This window comes from Vicia villosa, linkage group LG1 (genome assembly GCF_029867415.1).
Source record: "Vicia villosa cultivar HV-30 ecotype Madison, WI linkage group LG1, Vvil1.0, whole genome shotgun sequence".
NCBI classification, from domain to species: Eukaryota; Viridiplantae; Streptophyta; class Magnoliopsida; order Fabales; family Fabaceae; genus Vicia; species Vicia villosa.
The window spans coordinates 74,734,160-74,750,392 of NC_081180.1; the positions used below are offsets into that span (position 1 = coordinate 74,734,160).

General features: G+C 32.8%; 2 protein-coding genes across 2 annotated transcripts; one reads left to right on the plus strand and one right to left on the minus strand.

Moving 5' to 3' along the window:
* Window positions 1-1,078: 1,078 nt before the first annotated feature.
* LOC131642399 (uncharacterized protein At2g38710) lies at window positions 1,079-5,858 on the minus strand. The gene is made up of 5 exons (XM_058912651.1): window positions 5,528-5,858; window positions 4,166-4,285; window positions 3,328-3,442; window positions 1,709-1,802; window positions 1,079-1,531 (listed from the first exon to the last, which is right to left on the minus strand). Exons 1-5 carry the CDS (start codon window positions 5,629-5,631, stop codon window positions 1,329-1,331), a joined length of 636 nt encoding a protein of 211 aa, XP_058768634.1. The 5' UTR covers window positions 5,632-5,858; the 3' UTR covers window positions 1,079-1,328.
* A 7,462-nt stretch (window positions 5,859-13,320) lies between these two features.
* LOC131609760 (uncharacterized protein At2g27730, mitochondrial) lies at window positions 13,321-15,345 on the plus strand. Its single transcript, XM_058881555.1, has 3 exons — window positions 13,321-13,526; window positions 13,625-13,711; window positions 15,033-15,345. Exons 1-3 carry the CDS (start codon window positions 13,383-13,385, stop codon window positions 15,057-15,059), a joined length of 258 nt encoding a protein of 85 aa, XP_058737538.1. The 5' UTR covers window positions 13,321-13,382; the 3' UTR covers window positions 15,060-15,345.
* Window positions 15,346-16,233: the final 888 nt, after the last annotated feature.

The window sequence follows — 16,233 nt, forward strand, 5'->3', positions numbered from 1 at the left end:
TACTATGTTCATCAACTTCTACATTTCTGGAGCTCTGCAACTTGATTCATCTCCAAATCTTCATCAAACCAACACAACTTCAATAAATTGCAGAAGCATCATGGTTCGATCCACTCTACAATCTTCTGCATTTCAGCTTCCTTCAACATCAATCATCAATAACAGCTAAAGCCGAATTTCTTTCTTCCATCCAAATCATCATCATCTGCAAATACCGTGAAACACCACACTCAGCTTCACTTCTTTTCAGATCTAAAACAACAACTCTGCAACTCAAACAACCAAACCGAAGCAACCTTACCACCGTTGAACAACATTCAACCTGTAACACTACCGCAAGATTCGGCCTCACAATCGCCATAATCTTCTACCAACGACGAAGATCTTCAACATTCGAATGCAGCAAATTCGTAGCAACAACTTTCGTCATCTGCTTCATAAACCCCCGTCGAGAAACACAAATCGATTGAAGAAGAAGACAAGTTTGAGAGAGAAAACGAAACTGAGAGTGACAAGAGAGAACGCGCAAGAGATGAAGTGTAAGAGGTAAGGGTAATAAGATCAATACCTATGTTGATTAAATGAGGTGGAATAATAACTCATTAAAAATTTTAAAAAAAAAACTGCCAAATCAGCATTTTGGATGATGTGGCTGGCTAAAGGTACAAATTGAAACTTTTAAAATTTGTTAAGGTAATAATTACAACTTTATTTTTGGCAAGGGGGTTTTCAAATACACCTCATATGACAGGGGGCAAAATAGATATTAACCCAAAAAATAATAACACATATTCACAAATAGGTGGATGGGGATATTGTATTCTACTCTAGTAATATTTGTCTAACCACCAAAATGAACAACACATAGGACCTTGCTATCAAAAAAGGAACATATTAAAATGAAACAATAATCTTCAGATATTCCAGAGAATAATTGAAGTGAAAAAGGACAGTTTTTGTTCCCATGAATCATTAGATATTCCATAAAAATCATTTTCAATGAAGATCTAATCATGAATTCATTTCCAGTTATTGACATCTCTAATATTCCAAATTTCAACGAGACAGACATCAAACAGTCCAACAACATTGCAGCTTTCCCAAGCTACTGAATTGATTGATACAGCAAGTATGTTCACAGAATCAGAGTTCAGTATGTATAATCAATTTCTTCAAAATCAAATGAATTTGAAGAAAGTAAAGAGCTGGCATTAGTAACAGTGGTTTAGTTAAGAAAAACAAATTTGCAGTTTTTTTTCTTTTGGAAACTGTATTCCTTCTTTTACAATCAAACCTATGCAAGCATTAAAAACTGTCTGGAAAAATAACTAGCTAGGCAACTTTACTCCAACAATGGATGGAGCTTCACCTCTTGTCTGTTTCACATAGGAAACATATTCACCAAAGTGCATAGTAAATAAGGTGCTTTGGTATCTGGTTAGATGTATGCTCTTCCTGAGTGACTCCGTGATTCTACTGTTGCAACCTGCTTTACGTATCAAAGAATCAATGGCCTCTATTACAGTCCAACCTGAAACGCAACCAAACATGGATAAGCACACATGTATGTTACCTCTTTTTTCATAATGAACTTTCTGTTAAAATTAAAACGAAATATGCACGACAACTTTGTGAATGCGAAGTGCAACCAAGTTACTAGCTTCACGTCCCAACTGTTGAAAAATGCCCAATGGCAAACATAAGTTACCTTCATGGGCAGCCACTTCAGGCAGGTATGTAGCACTTCGCCTGGTGTTATAGTCAGGGTCAGAAAATTCAATAATTATACCATGTTTGCCTACCTGCAAGACAGAAACTAGCAGAATCTGAATGTGCAAAAGACAATATAGTGTAAAGAATCTAAACCAAAGCCAGAATAAAATCCATCAAAACAAAGCGCATTCTCGCTGTCCACTTTCTTAATTACGGACCTTCTAACCCCCATCTCAAAGTTTGAAGTAAGATTATTCTCAAAAGCAATATACAAATCAAATTCTCCAAAACAGACTTAGAAAAATAACTCAAAAAGTTAGTAGTGCCATGTGATTGATATTAGATCTAGGCATCTAGCCTTAACTTCCCCGTCCAATTGTTAAGTTAAACTATGTTCCGTCCGGAGGGTGAGTTTTATTTTATTAAAGGCAATATTTTCATCTGGATTAACTAAAATGACATGAGTAATGATGGAGTTGGCAAGAAATATAAACTTCAATAATAAAAATTAGTGAATCAGGCACATGATAATGACACTTAAATTCTACTTGTTTTATAAGACGGAGGTTAGATTAAAAAGAAATGAATAATGAAAACAAGTGATACTTCAATTCTGCTTATGCTCTGTCAACTTCGTGATAAAAAATTCTTGAAAAATGATGCAACAATCTTTTCAATATTCTGCAATTTGAAATAAGAACTATAATCTCCAAATCTAAAAGGCTAATTGCATTGAGCCGTTAGCTTTAGGCTTTTTATACAGACAAGAAAATAAAATAAGTTATGATTTTTAATCAAAAGGAGTTGGCTATGTAGATCAAAAGTAAAAATGAAAGAGTTTATATTTTAATTTTGAAAAAGACAGTCTGGTGCTTGGGGTAAAAATAAGTGTCAGGTCCATTGTGGATCTATTGCAGAGCAACCTTACTTTACACTTGTAAGAGGCTGTTTCCACAACTCAAACTTGTAACCTCCTGGTCACATCACAGCTCCAACTGCAGCACAAGGTGCCTCATGGTATTTTAAAGTTATGAAAGAAAAAAACAAAAAAGCAAAAAAAAACGGCAGAATAGAGCAAAGCAAACTACATGTGATCTCAAGGTAATTGGGAGAGCAAGAGTCTTGTGAAAATGAAGAATATACGATTGCTGTTGTGTTTTGCTACACTTGTTGAATCGTTAATGTTTGGCCACCATAACAGTCATTTGCCCCATCCTCCAAAATATTACCGCTACCTACGTCCCTGAATATAGAACCCTCTTAAGAGTTTTTTTTTGTCCCTTTCACAAGACCTACACATATTTTTTTGCCAACCTACCCATTATTATGTCGTAACTTTTTCTGCAATACTTAATAAATACTCTATGAAAACATTAACTAATTCTCTCATGAATGATCAAATTAAATATCACAAGATTCACAACAAACTTTTTTAATTCTCATGTTTTACTCAAAGAGGTTAGATATTTAGGGAGATGGGTAGCAAAAGATAGAGACGAAAATAATTGATTATGTAGCTAAGTTGAACAGGAAAGTAGCAGTCTGCTATAGGTTAAATAACATTTTTGCCTTCATTTTCTGTCCAACAACCAGATCAAATAAATTAGTACATACCTCCCAATCAAGGTAATCATTAGCAGTTTCATAGTTAGTAAGAATAGAGACAGTGCACTCCAGAAGAGGAAGCTCCCTAGCCTCTATAGGTGGAAACCTGCGGTCCCTAAGTGCGCTGCAAAATAAGTGATACATTTACATATTTGAGGCCACTCAAAGATCATAGGAATCTGAAAGTTGAATTACGCTTGCATGGAAATTTTCCAAAAGAAAAAGGAAGATGAAATTCACAACTACAATGAACCTTTATGCTCAAAGTTCCATTTCATATAAGATAAAAAGGTATATGCATGTATTCACGGTAAATTATATGTAATCTCGCAGTTTGAAGATTGAACTCGTTAAGTATACAAGCCCTTGGGGAACCTTTCCTTAAAATCTGGCCATCAGGGGAGAAGAATTGAGCCACTTACATGATTCATTAAACATTTCATACTATTGATGTGGGACTTGGTCACCCCATAATACCTAAGTCCCTATCCTAGCACTTCCCAAGGAGCCGACGTCCCAGCTGCTACACTCAACGACAATTAACTCAGCCTTAAGGGTCAGTCCATATGTAGGTAGCCCTTTCCTAGCCACCGAAAACTAAACTCTGATGCTAAGTGCTAACTTATGCCAAAGTATCCAAGCACTTAGAAAAATCTTCCTTAAAAACTTTCTAACAAGGGAGAAGAATCAGGCCACTTAAATAATCCATTGTTCATCTCATAATACTCGTGTGGGACTTGGATACCCAATAATACCCAAATTCTTATCCTAACCATGTTCATTAATTTCACTACAAAAAGGTACTTTTCTAATGAATTGTCCTTCAATTACTAACAAACCAACACACCTAGTTAGCGCATAATCTCTGAAGCCTTTGACCAAACCACGTGCTTCTAGAGAACCAATGCATCCACGAAGACGAGGCTCTCCACCATTTACCACTTTCTTCCATGTAACGAACAAAGGGCTGAAACAAAACAAAATTTAAATTTAAAGTTCTCATTATGTAGATCAAAGCTGCAAAGTTTCATATGATTCAAAAACAATTTATTCATCCAGCATTTAACATACTTGATCATCAAGATAATATAAAACAAATTGATGGCTGGATCTGTTAAACTTATAATTCTATAAAAAAAATCCAATATGTAGCCTTAAGTGTGTGTCACTTTCACAATTGATGTCAGCAGATCTATCAAATACAGTGATACACACCAAGTAGACTCTTGATTTTCAAAACACTCCAATTAACAGTCATAAAACATTCTGCTGGAAATATAGAAATACACAAGGAAGATAGAAACAAAGATAGTGAAAAAAAGCCATGATGTACAGGCACACTGAAAATAGAACCACGGTTTTAAATTGCACACCGCAACCGCAGTTGAGGCCGCAGTATTGCGGATGCGGTAGCCTCCGCAACCGCATCGGACCGTAATTGTGGTGCGATTTAAGATCATGCCTCCCGGTGCATTAGAAACCACATCACACAATTTCATCCATGTTTTTCTATAATTTTCATCAAAACCCAAAATTTCAAAACCCCGAGACTCAATTTACAATGAAAAACGTATACATTGTATTTCAAACACTTCTCAATAAAAATTCAAGCTGCAAGCATCGCAGCAACCGCAATGCCCGCAATCATAACACCCGCAACCGCGTCCGCAATTTAAAACCATGAACAGAAGAATGGCTATATACCTCAAATTTTGACAAACCAGAGCAATATTAAGTACTACCCATATTATGGGGTTCTCACATACTATGAATCACGGACACCGGAAACACGACACCGACATGTCGCCGTAGGTAACTATTTGAAAAAATGAATAAAGTAAATGTAATTACTAGTGTTAGTGTCGGTTTCAGACACCGATCCTGACACACCTTTTTTCAAAGGTTTCGGTGCTACAAAGCTCACATATATGTTTAGGTCAGTACTCTCCAGTTTTCATCAAGAATTTAGTTTCATGACAACTACTTTCAAAACTTATTCCCTCTATTACATAAACATGCAGAGAACTCGGGAATTAGATTCACACACAAAGGGGAAAATTGAAAAGGAATTATTTTTTCATCAACATCGCAAAGTTTAAACAAATTAAAAAAGGAAAATTCACAAATTAAGAGCAAACATGCAATAAATATTGGTAATTAATTAAAAAGTAAAAAAAGCGAAGAAATTATCTGAAGAGAAAGAAATTACTGTTGACCGTCCTCGAAGGAAGGAGGAGGAGGTTGGTCACCATTGTAGTGAGCAACGAGGGTGTCGAAGCAGTAAACAACCATTTCTTGATTTGCCGTCACCATTTTTGGTTCTAGCTATGGTTTTGAATATTTTCTAGAGAACGGTTTTTGAGAAGTTTTGGAATTGGGATTCTGAATCGATTTGAATCGGTTGGTGTTGAGAGGGTTTGAATTTGGGAATTGAAACCCTAAATAGAGCGAGGAGCTTTCTCCTTTTTCACTTTCTTGCGAGCAACGTGCATTTTACGCAGGTTACTAAATTATTTTTCTTCACAGAAAAAAAAGTATGTGTGATTAGTTTGTCTGAAAATTAAATTAAAACATGAGATTAATTTTCATATGGATTTTAAACTATATTTTTACAGCCATTTTTTTTTTTGTTTTTTTAATAAGAAGGTGGACCTAAGTCCACCACAAAAAATATATTGATAAAAAAAATGAGGTTACATAGAGAGAAATAAGGGGAGACCGAATCAAAAACCCCTTCATGAAAAATTCTATAGTAAGAGACCAATGGAGTTTCTAGTAACTCCATGAGAAATTTCCTATGAACAACCTCCTAATTCCTACGAACAATCTCCCACCAAGTAAAATCTTGTACATGTAATCCTATGTTAGCAAGTCTATTGTCTTCCTTAAAAATATGAGTGATCAAAAAATTGATGGATCTAGAATAATGTAGAGCATTCGCCCATATGATTCGGAGAGCCCAAAGAACTATGTAAGGCTTGGTGAACGTTAAGACCACCAACATCGAATCAGATTCAAGCCACAAAATAACCCAGTTCTCTTGCTTCCTAATCTCGATAGCAAAAATGGCACCAAATAATTATGCCATAAAGGCATTACCTGGACCAAGAAATTTGGAAAAACTGCCTAGATGATTACCATTATGATATTTGTAGATACCACCACAAGCCGCAAGGTTAGGCACTCCTTTCGACGCCCATCCGTATTACACTTTATACAATGGAGAACTTGAGGGTGCTAGAGGAATTCCTTGACAGTAAAGGCTTTTGGAGGATGAACAACATTTAAGCTCTTCAGAATTTTGAAATTCAACATCGAATTCGAACCGACTTTAAGAGTAGAATTACCTGTATAAGCCACCTCAATAATGACCGCGTTAAGGGATGAAGTCCAAATGGTTTTCTAATCATCAAATCTGTTACGGTTACGAGCTTTCCAAACAACATTAACAATATTGATTATGGCAGTCAGCACCACTAGCTTGCATTGAGCTAAGGAGACCTTGTTGTAGATTATCCAGAAGTCAGCAATGGAGAGAAAATTGTGAGACATGATCAAATAAATGGAGTTCCATAACCTGGCAGCAAAAGTACAATAGGAGAACAAATGCTCCCAAATTTCACTATGATTACCACAGAGAATGCAAATGGAAGGAAAATGAATACCTCTAATAGCCAAGTTGGCGTCCGTCAGAATCTTTTTATGAAGGAGCCTCTAGAACAACAAGGAATTAGAGGATGGAATACATGCATTCCAAATAAGTTTACCCCATCGAAGAATGTGAGAGTTTTGATGTTTGAAATCGTACGTCGTCTTCAAGGTTAGAATACCATCATCGATCGAATTCCAAACAAATAAGTCTACTTTATCCTCAACCGAGAGATAAATGGTAGAAAGAAGATGAGAAAGATTTGGAAACACGTCTTGAATTTCCCTAGGGAGGTTCCACTAAATTTTTTGAATATATGTTGAAGCTTTATCCTTGAAGAAAGAAAGATTTCTATTTGTTGTGTTAAGAAAGTCAATCACACCAGAACCATTCCAATTGTCGGTCCAAAAATTAATTTTGCCCCTGTTACCGATAAGCCAACTAGAATTGCTTTTAACTTCTGCAAAAGAGGCTTTCATACTACTCTATAGAGAAGAGAAAATATGATACGAAATGTGTTAATTTTCCCGCAAGACTCTCGCTATGAGTAAACAGGCCTATTGATCATTTGAATTAAACAATTCCCAACATTGTTTACAATTCGAAGCCTCATTTAAAGTAATCTGAGATCTTAACTCCGTGCCTCCCTCTTTGTAAGGACGACAACATTTCCCCCAAGCAACTGTAGCAAGCTTTCTTCTATCAATCTCTCTGCTCTAAATAAAGTCTCTTGCCCATTATCGATTTCTTCGAAAGCGAAACATGCCAAGAATAAATCATCATAGTGTGTAAAATCATACCATGGACCACTAGTTTAACAAGGACCAATCTTCCAGCAATAAACAACAAGATGGCTTTCCAAGCTGACAAATTTGTTCGAATTTTATTCGCAATCCCTTGAAAGTGCAGAGGTTAGACTTCCCACGAAAAATGGGAGCACCTAAGTAGGTGAACGGGGCCAGACCAACACTAAAGCCTAGACAGTTAGCAATATGAATAAGTCGTTGGTTGGAAAGCGACCATGCATAAATATACCCTGAAGTATTCTTTCTGTCATCTACATCTCTTACATAATCACTGTCAGTATATGCCAAAAGCTTCAAGGCAATACTTCTTCTATAGAACAAGCCAAAATCCAGAGTATCTCTTGAATACCTCAAAGCTCTTTTAGCAACCTACATGTGTTCCTCCATTGGATTAGCCATGCAATGTGAAATCAGACACATTACGTACATCATATCTAGGCGTGTAGTTGTAAGATACATTAGACAACCTAATAAATGCTTGTACAAGGTTTATGCATTTGTGGGATTTTCGCCAAGCTTTCAAGATCCATTATTCACAATCTCAGTCATTTATTGAAAGCCAAATATACCTTCACATTCTCCTTTCATCGAACCTAATTCATATTGTACAAGTTTAATAAATGTGCTACCATGAAAATTTTTCTATTTGATCTCGCTATTGATTCACATATTGAATTTCATTTTCACCCATTTGTTTAAGGAAATTCTCTGTGCACCCATATGCCTTCTCACGGACCCCTTGTGAAAATCCCAAAATACCTCTATATTTCGGATATGCTTCTCCGAAGTCACATTTTTTTAGAAAAAAAGGTGTGTTCGTATATGCATATCCGAAATCACCCTTATTTTGGAAAAAGGTGTCTTCGCATATGCATCTCCGAAGTCACATATTTTTATAAAAAGGTGAATTCGGATGTGCATATCTGAAAACAACAAAGCATAAATTTATCATAAATAATTGAAATTACATAAATAGTTCAGTAGAAATTTAACATTACATATTGTTATAAACGGTTAGTTGAGAATGGCACAACATTTTGATAACATCTTCTCCCTGACTTTGAAGTTTCACATCAACTCGATCAGACTCTTTGAAGAATATTGTTGAAAAGTTGTCCACATAACCTCTAAATCGTCGTCGTTGTTGAGCTCAAATGGGATGAACTTTACTTTTCCTATAGCGTCAAGTGAAGGTGAACGATACTGAAGTTTGACCACCTTTTGATTTTCTGGATATTGTAAGAGAGAGTTCAGTGTCGGAATCAGCTCAGCAAATTGTGTGTTGTGCGAGATACTCGCAACGACACTAAAATGCCACAAACCATCAATCCTACAAGAAACGTGCAACTTATACGGACACAACATTTTCTCGATCCTGTGTCATTATGTTTTAAGTTCCGAATTTTTGGAACATATTTCTCGCCCCTCTCGTATTTCATCACAACAAATGATTGAGTTCTACTAGTGTCATTGTCGGACCTAGCTATCACAACACCAATACCTAACAAATGATTGACCTCCTCTAGAACTTCTACAGTATCTCTAGCAATGTTGTCGGGGTGCACCATACCTAACATGTGCGTAAAACATATATTCTATCAAAACTGTTTTTTGTTGTAATACATGTTTTCGGATATGCACATCTGAAATAAATTTGGAGGATTTTGGAAGTGCATATCCGAAGTTATGAAGATTTCTTCTACACTAAATCAGCACCAATGCAAGCAAATAAGAGATGAAATAAGAAAACTTTCCCTCAAATTGTAGCTTTTTATGCTCTTTTTGCTATGATCGACCACTTGAAACTTGGTTTGGAGACGCAAAATTGATTGAAAATGGTTGAGGTTTTTGAGAGGGTTTTGGTTTTCGAGTGGAAGAAAAAGAATGAAATAGTAAAGGTGGAAAAATTGTATATGAAGGGTTTTTTCGGATATGCATATCCGAAAAAACCACTGATATTTTAAATTACACTTTCTTCTTTTTACCAAAACACACATCTAGAACCAAACTCCAAAACATAGAAAGTAGAAACCATAAATCACAAGAACTTACTTTCACTGAAGTGTTGCTCTCGTTGCCACCACCATTGTTTCTCTCACTATCGTCATTTTGATATTTTATGATCACCTTATTCGTGTTTAATTTCTCTTCGTTATTTTTTTTTTTTACCTTTTTTTTATTCTTCTTCAACAAAATTTCTTCTAGTCTTGTTACAAAATAGTTTTGATTTGTATTTGAAGTGTGAAACATGTTAATTGATGTGTTTTGGTATGTTCTATTTGTTAAACTTTCAAATCTCTTTTCAAAGTATTAACTTTTATATTTGGTAGTGAGCTTATTTCATGATGCAATGGAAATCATCTAACTGTTTTGAATGTATTAAGAGCAACTTGTAATTTATTTCAAAAAATAGAGCATGAAATCAATTACATGAAATGTATTATTTAAAAAATAATAACATAAAATACATCGAAAAAATATGATAATGCAGACTGATGAATACAATGTTTGAAAAAAACATTATAAATTGATCAACCGAACCAAACCAAAGCGAAACAAACCGGTTAATTTGGTTCGATTTCATTTCTGAAAAATGTTAAAACGCGAACCAAACCAAACAGATAGAAATATCATCGGTTCATACTTTTTTTTGACTAAAAACCGATCCAAACCAATTTGATTATACCCCTACTGATTATATTGAGGTGTCTACTCCTAAGATTAAGAGTATGTTTGTTTTAGCTTTAAAAAATATATTTTTTATTTTCAAAAATAATTTTTCTGAAAATGTTTTTCAAAATATTCCAAGTTTTTTTGAATTCGTTTTTTCAAATTTAAAAGACTAATTTTGACATCCTATAACAAAAATATACATTGTTAAATATCAAAATATAATTGAAATCATAATTTTTTCAAAAACTTGTATTTCAAAAATATTTTTTTTTGAAAAACTATTTGAAATATCTTCAAAATTAATTGAATTTTTGAAATTTCGATATTTAAAACTTTTTTCAATAAAATATTGGACATGTAAAATAAAATTTTAAGAATAATTATTTATGTTAAATTTTCAGGAATTTTTTTTAATGTTTTTTAAACAGAAATATTTAATATTTTTGAAAAAATTAATTTTTATTTTATTTTCAAAAATAATTTTTTAAGAAAATGTTTTTCAAAATATTAAAAGTTTTTTTAAACTCATTATTTTAAATTTAAATGATTAGTTTTGACATCCTTTAACAAAAATATACATTATTAAATATCAAAATATAATTAAAATCATAATTTTTTCTGTATTTTAAAAATAGTTTTTTTGAAAAACGATTTAAAATATCTTCAAAATTAATTGAATTTTTGAAATTTCAATATTTAAAACTTTTTACAATAAAATAATGGAATATATAAAATAATATTTTAAGAATAATTATTTATATTAAAATTTCATGAATTTTTTTAATGTTTTTTAAACAAAAATATATAATATTATAAAAATTATTTTAAAAAACTGAAAGAAGTGATTCTTAATCATTTTTTAATCTTTTTTCTTACATCTAATTTCAACCAATCAACTACCTAACTAAGAATAGAAGATGCCACCAAACCGCCTAAATTACCCTTCCTTGCATTTTAATTAACACTATGAATTGCCCCTTATCGTAATTTACTAATTGAATTAATTCTAACCAATGAAAAGAGTCCTTTTATACAAGTGGCATTCAATTTTTTCAAATTCCCTTTTCCCTCTCATTCTCCTCTATCCACCCTCTTTCCACATTTGTGTCATTTTCAACACTATCTCATTATCTCTCCCGGGTTTCCCTCATCTCTCTCTAAACCCCACAATCCCTAACACCTCTCATTCCCCCTCATTTTCTTTCTCTTTTATCGTCTCCCTCAATCTCTGTCTGCTTCCTCATTCATTTTCTTCTCATTTTCCTTTTTTATCAATTCCTCCCTCTATCACTGCTTCTCAAACGCAAATCATAAAGCATGAATGAAATTGAAAATGGATTTAATTGAGAGGTGTTTTTTTGAGAAAATGAGTGGTGATAGCAACGGTAATTTCGACGGGGTAAACGTCTCTGTCGAAAAAGCCTTCCAGCGCTTTCTTTGTCTTCCTGTTTGTAGGTATATCAGTATTTCTCCGTAAGTTCATCACTACCCTCTTCTTCCATTTTCCTTCTTCTGATTGCAATGGATGTTAACATTTTTGTCTGGTTTCACATATCTTATCTGTAGATCTGGTGCTATAAATCCCATTCGTGTTGACTCCGTCTCAGCTCTCACTCCCCAAGCCGAAGTTCAAGTAAAGATCTGATTTTCTTTGCATTTCATTCTAACCAAAATTTTCATTTAAATTCATAGAGTGACATTAGAATGAAGCAAATGAGATTCAATAATATATATATCACTATTAAACAAATATCTTGATTTAGTTTATATGGTTTGTTTTTCTATTTACCTTTGAAGATTGGTGTCTACTATGGAAATCCATAAGTGACAAGTGCTGGAAGTGCATTGAAGTTTTTTTCATCGGTTCAGCTAGAAGTTCGTCCTACACGAAAGATAAAGTCTGTAAGTACAATGGTTTTTTCATGATTAACCACATGGGCCTGAGTTCAATTTCTTATAAGAAACAATTTTGGCTTTTTTATATTATTAATTTATAATTATTTAAAAATGAAATTAAAAATAAAAATTTTTAAAAATGAAAATAAAATAAAATCCAACGTGGCAATCCAGTCACGGTTTAAAACTAGGAAAAAACCTATTTGAAAAAAATATTAACAGAAGGACTTATATGATCCGGTTAAATTTTATAAGGGATTAAATCAAGTCTATTTTATTGTGAAGGACTAATTTGACTCATGTAATATTTGTGAGGGACCAAAATGGGTCTTCACTCTTTTTTTTATGTTACATCTATAAAATCATCATCCAATCTATTCATTAATCCATTCAATCTATTCACAATTAATAGTTTTAGATTTAGATTTTTTTTTTAAATTTTAAATCCATTAATAAATTGATATTTTTAAATATATTATAGAAAAACAATTATTCATATCTTTCTAAAGTTTATTTGTACATATTTTCTGTGAAATTTGTCACTAAAACTTACTATTTTTATGAGTCACTCTCACCACAATATTTTTTAACCTAAGATATCAATTACTATTGCATTACCAAGTTAAATGCTATATATAGATTCATTTCATCTGTATTATGTTTTGTGAATCTTAATTAACATTCCTCATTCGAAGTTTTACTTATTTTACGTTTGTAATAAATTATTCATCTTAAGATTTGATTTACCCGTGCGGACGCACGAGTGTTCTACTGGTAAGTTTATAAACCAATTCAATAAGTTATACTGTTAGTTTATTAAAATGATTTAATATATATCATCCTAAAATACCAAATTTGACGAGCTTTATTATCTTAGATCGGGTCCCGCCCGATTGAGTAACCGGTCGATGTTATATTTTTAGACAAAAATGGACCCGGTTTTGTACGACTATAAATATTAAATCGCGAAACTTCTAGGGCCAAGTTGAATTAATTAATACAACCACCGTTTTCGCTGTGTCTGTGGATCATTTTCTTCAATGGCAATGAAATCGGCACTGAGTCGAGGAATCGTGACTCGTTCAATGGACTCAACATCTCGTGGAGCTTTCACTCGTTTCTTCAGCAACAAAGGTAAGGTTCTCAGCGAGGAAGAACAGGCCAAAGAAAACGTCTACATCCAGGTACTTCTTTTTCCCTTTTTCTTCGTATTTTTTGAATCGATCGGTGATTTTTTCGATTTCAGATTTGAAACGGTTGAATCGTTTATCTATTTGTGCAGAAATGGGAGAGGGAGAGGTTGGAGAAACAGAAGCAAGCGGCTGAGAAGGCTAAGGCAGAGAGAGCCAAAGAGACTGCTGATAACAAGGTATATAATTTTGTTTTTAGGTTATTGAGTTTGATATTCGTTTTTGCATATTATATCGGATTAAAACTAGGTTTATGGAGTTTTGATTTTGTGTGATTATTGTTATAAGAGATTTTGTGTATTTTTTGATATGTTAGTTTGTGTTTAGTGCAGATTTTAATTTAGTTTTTAATTTGGTGTGTTCCTAGCTGAAATTTTTAATCTTTTGCTAAGGATTGAACTTAAACATATTTTTGCTTAACGCTTAATGAGGCATACTTCTTTTTGCACGTCTTCGTGATTCTGGAATCCATAGTTGTGTTTCACTGAGTTGGATTCGTTGGTTAGACATTAACTAGCTAGGAACACACTCTTCTATAGGTGCAATTTGCTTCCGGTGAAACTCATAACCTATCCCAATTCCTAATTTCTAAGGAGTTAAATTATCCTTTAATAATAGATTGAAACTCGAAAGGGATGCAAAATAGAACACATTTTTTTAGATTTTTTTTAGAAAGTTATCAATTCACAAGGCTACTGATTTGTCCTCAAAAAATTGGGCAAATCACTAAGGGTGTTCCTGAATATCCTTTTCACGCTGTAATATGATATAAGCTATATCTGTCCCTCTACCTTTATTTTGGCTTCAAACTCCAAGTTGTTATCCTTGGGTTTTGTTTTTTTAGTTCAGGAATCTTCTACAAACCATTGGGGTCTATCTAGTGCTAGTGGTTGGTGTGCAGTGTGTGAGTGTTGTATACTTTGGGTAGAAAGTTCAATTCCTACTCTTCCAAAAAATGTTACGTAATCTTCTTTTGAAATTATTATTGCATTAGATGTTATTTCCAAAAAGTGTTTTTCTTGACTACATTAGTGCCCTAAGAATTTGTTTGAGAGTTCGGAGGGAAACACATGACAAAGTGGGGGAATAGGGAGGGGACGGTAATGAAAGGAAAGAGGACGGGATGTTAGACTCGGCGTCAATAAGCTATGGACTCTAGAGAATGCGAGGCTGGCAGTCTAATACCTCTTTTACGCCATAAACAACTAAAATATTTCCAGAGTGAGTTTAGCTCTTACATTAATCTCCATGAGTTTACTTTCAATTCAATTCCATGTTTAATGAAATAATATACCCTTCAAGGACTGCATCCAAAGTCTTTACTCTTAAAATGTTGATTTATGATTCTGATTTTTTCTTGCTAAATAATGTATGTTTTTAGTACATATTATTATTATTATTATTGTTATAATGACGATTAAGCTTTATTTTGGTCTCTTTGGTTATTTGTGTGTAGCTTCATCATCAATTTAACATTTTCCTCTATTTTTTTGGCTGTAGAAATCTGATGGGACTCCAAAAAGCTAATTTTATCGGTCATGCTAGCCATGACATGAAGGTCAGTCGGTTGTGGGAAGTAATCATGGGGAATAAAACCACATTGACCCTTAGTTGAACTATTGTCTCTGTATAGAATGGTGTGTTTCTGGTTATTTGTAGTTTTCTTTAATGGTGATGGAGGAGACGAGACCTTGTTTCATCCAGCAAGTTTGTTACATTTTGTTTTTTTTGATGTAATCCTTCTCTAGGAAGTTTGGTGCATTATGTTTCGTGATCTTAAAGTGAATGCACAAGCTAGTTTCCCGTTAGAAAATTTCGGTTGGAGCTTTCTACGGTTTCCCTTGTTTTCATGTCTGCCTGCACACATGAGCAATTTCAACTTTTAAAAATGACAATGTCTGAATAAATCCAAAATTAATTCGGATGTACATTTTTGAAAATACGATTTGTTCTAATTAAACTTAACAAATATCTTTTGTTATTTATTATTTAATTTCATATCAGAAACTTACATTAATGGTTAGTTTCACAATTTAAATTATTTTTACTAATAATGTTTCACTTTAATTACATTATAATATCTTTTGAATTGAATATATTTTTAATTAAATTTAACAAATATTTACCAAAGTCAACAATAATTGAAGTTATTTTTATTAATAATATTTCACTTTAGTTACATTATAATATTATAATATCTTTTGAATTGAATATATTTTTAATTAAATTTAACAAATATTTATTAAATTAACAATAAAAACTAAAAAAAGTTTTAAGTAAAAATTATAGTTTTATTTTTTTGTTAATTTGTAAAAAAAATCTAGTCTTAATAAAATAAAATAAAATATAAAGTTTAATGTTTTTAAAATTCACTATCAAAATAGTAAATATATTTTTGTTTGAGTGAAACAATAAATATGTTACAATTACAAATTATATGTTTAAATTATGAGAGGTGCTATATGTCACGAAACCAAAGCCTCGCGATTATAACGAACACTTATTTTTCTTCTTAAGCTGATATTTAAAAATAGCTAAAATAATCATCTTTATATGCTAGTTAAAGACCATTTATTATTTTCCACATCAAAAAAAAAAACCTCATAATTCCAAATTCCAGTAATCAATAAAAAAAACTTCATATAAAAAAACACCTTTTAAATCACCATTGTCAGACATACAATTGTACTCTCTAATTTAA

Coding starts and splice junctions, on each gene's coding strand:
- LOC131642399 (XM_058912651.1), bottom strand. CDS start 5,631: ATGGTGACGGCAAATCAAGAAATGGTTGTTTACTGCTTCGACACCCTC. Junction 4,286..5,527: donor TCCTTCGAGGACGGTCAACA/GTAATTTCTTTC, acceptor GTTTTGTTTCAG/CCCTTTGTTCGTTACATGGA. Junction 1,803..3,327: donor ATGATTACCTTGATTGGGAG/GTATGTACTAAT, acceptor TCTGTCTTGCAG/GTAGGCAAACATGGTATAAT.
- LOC131609760 (XM_058881555.1), top strand. CDS start 13,383: ATGGCAATGAAATCGGCACTGAGTCGAGGAATCGTGACTCGTTCAATG. Junction 13,527..13,624: donor AAGAAAACGTCTACATCCAG/GTACTTCTTTTT, acceptor CTATTTGTGCAG/AAATGGGAGAGGGAGAGGTT. Junction 13,712..15,032: donor AAGAGACTGCTGATAACAAG/GTATATAATTTT, acceptor TTTTGGCTGTAG/AAATCTGATGGGACTCCAAA.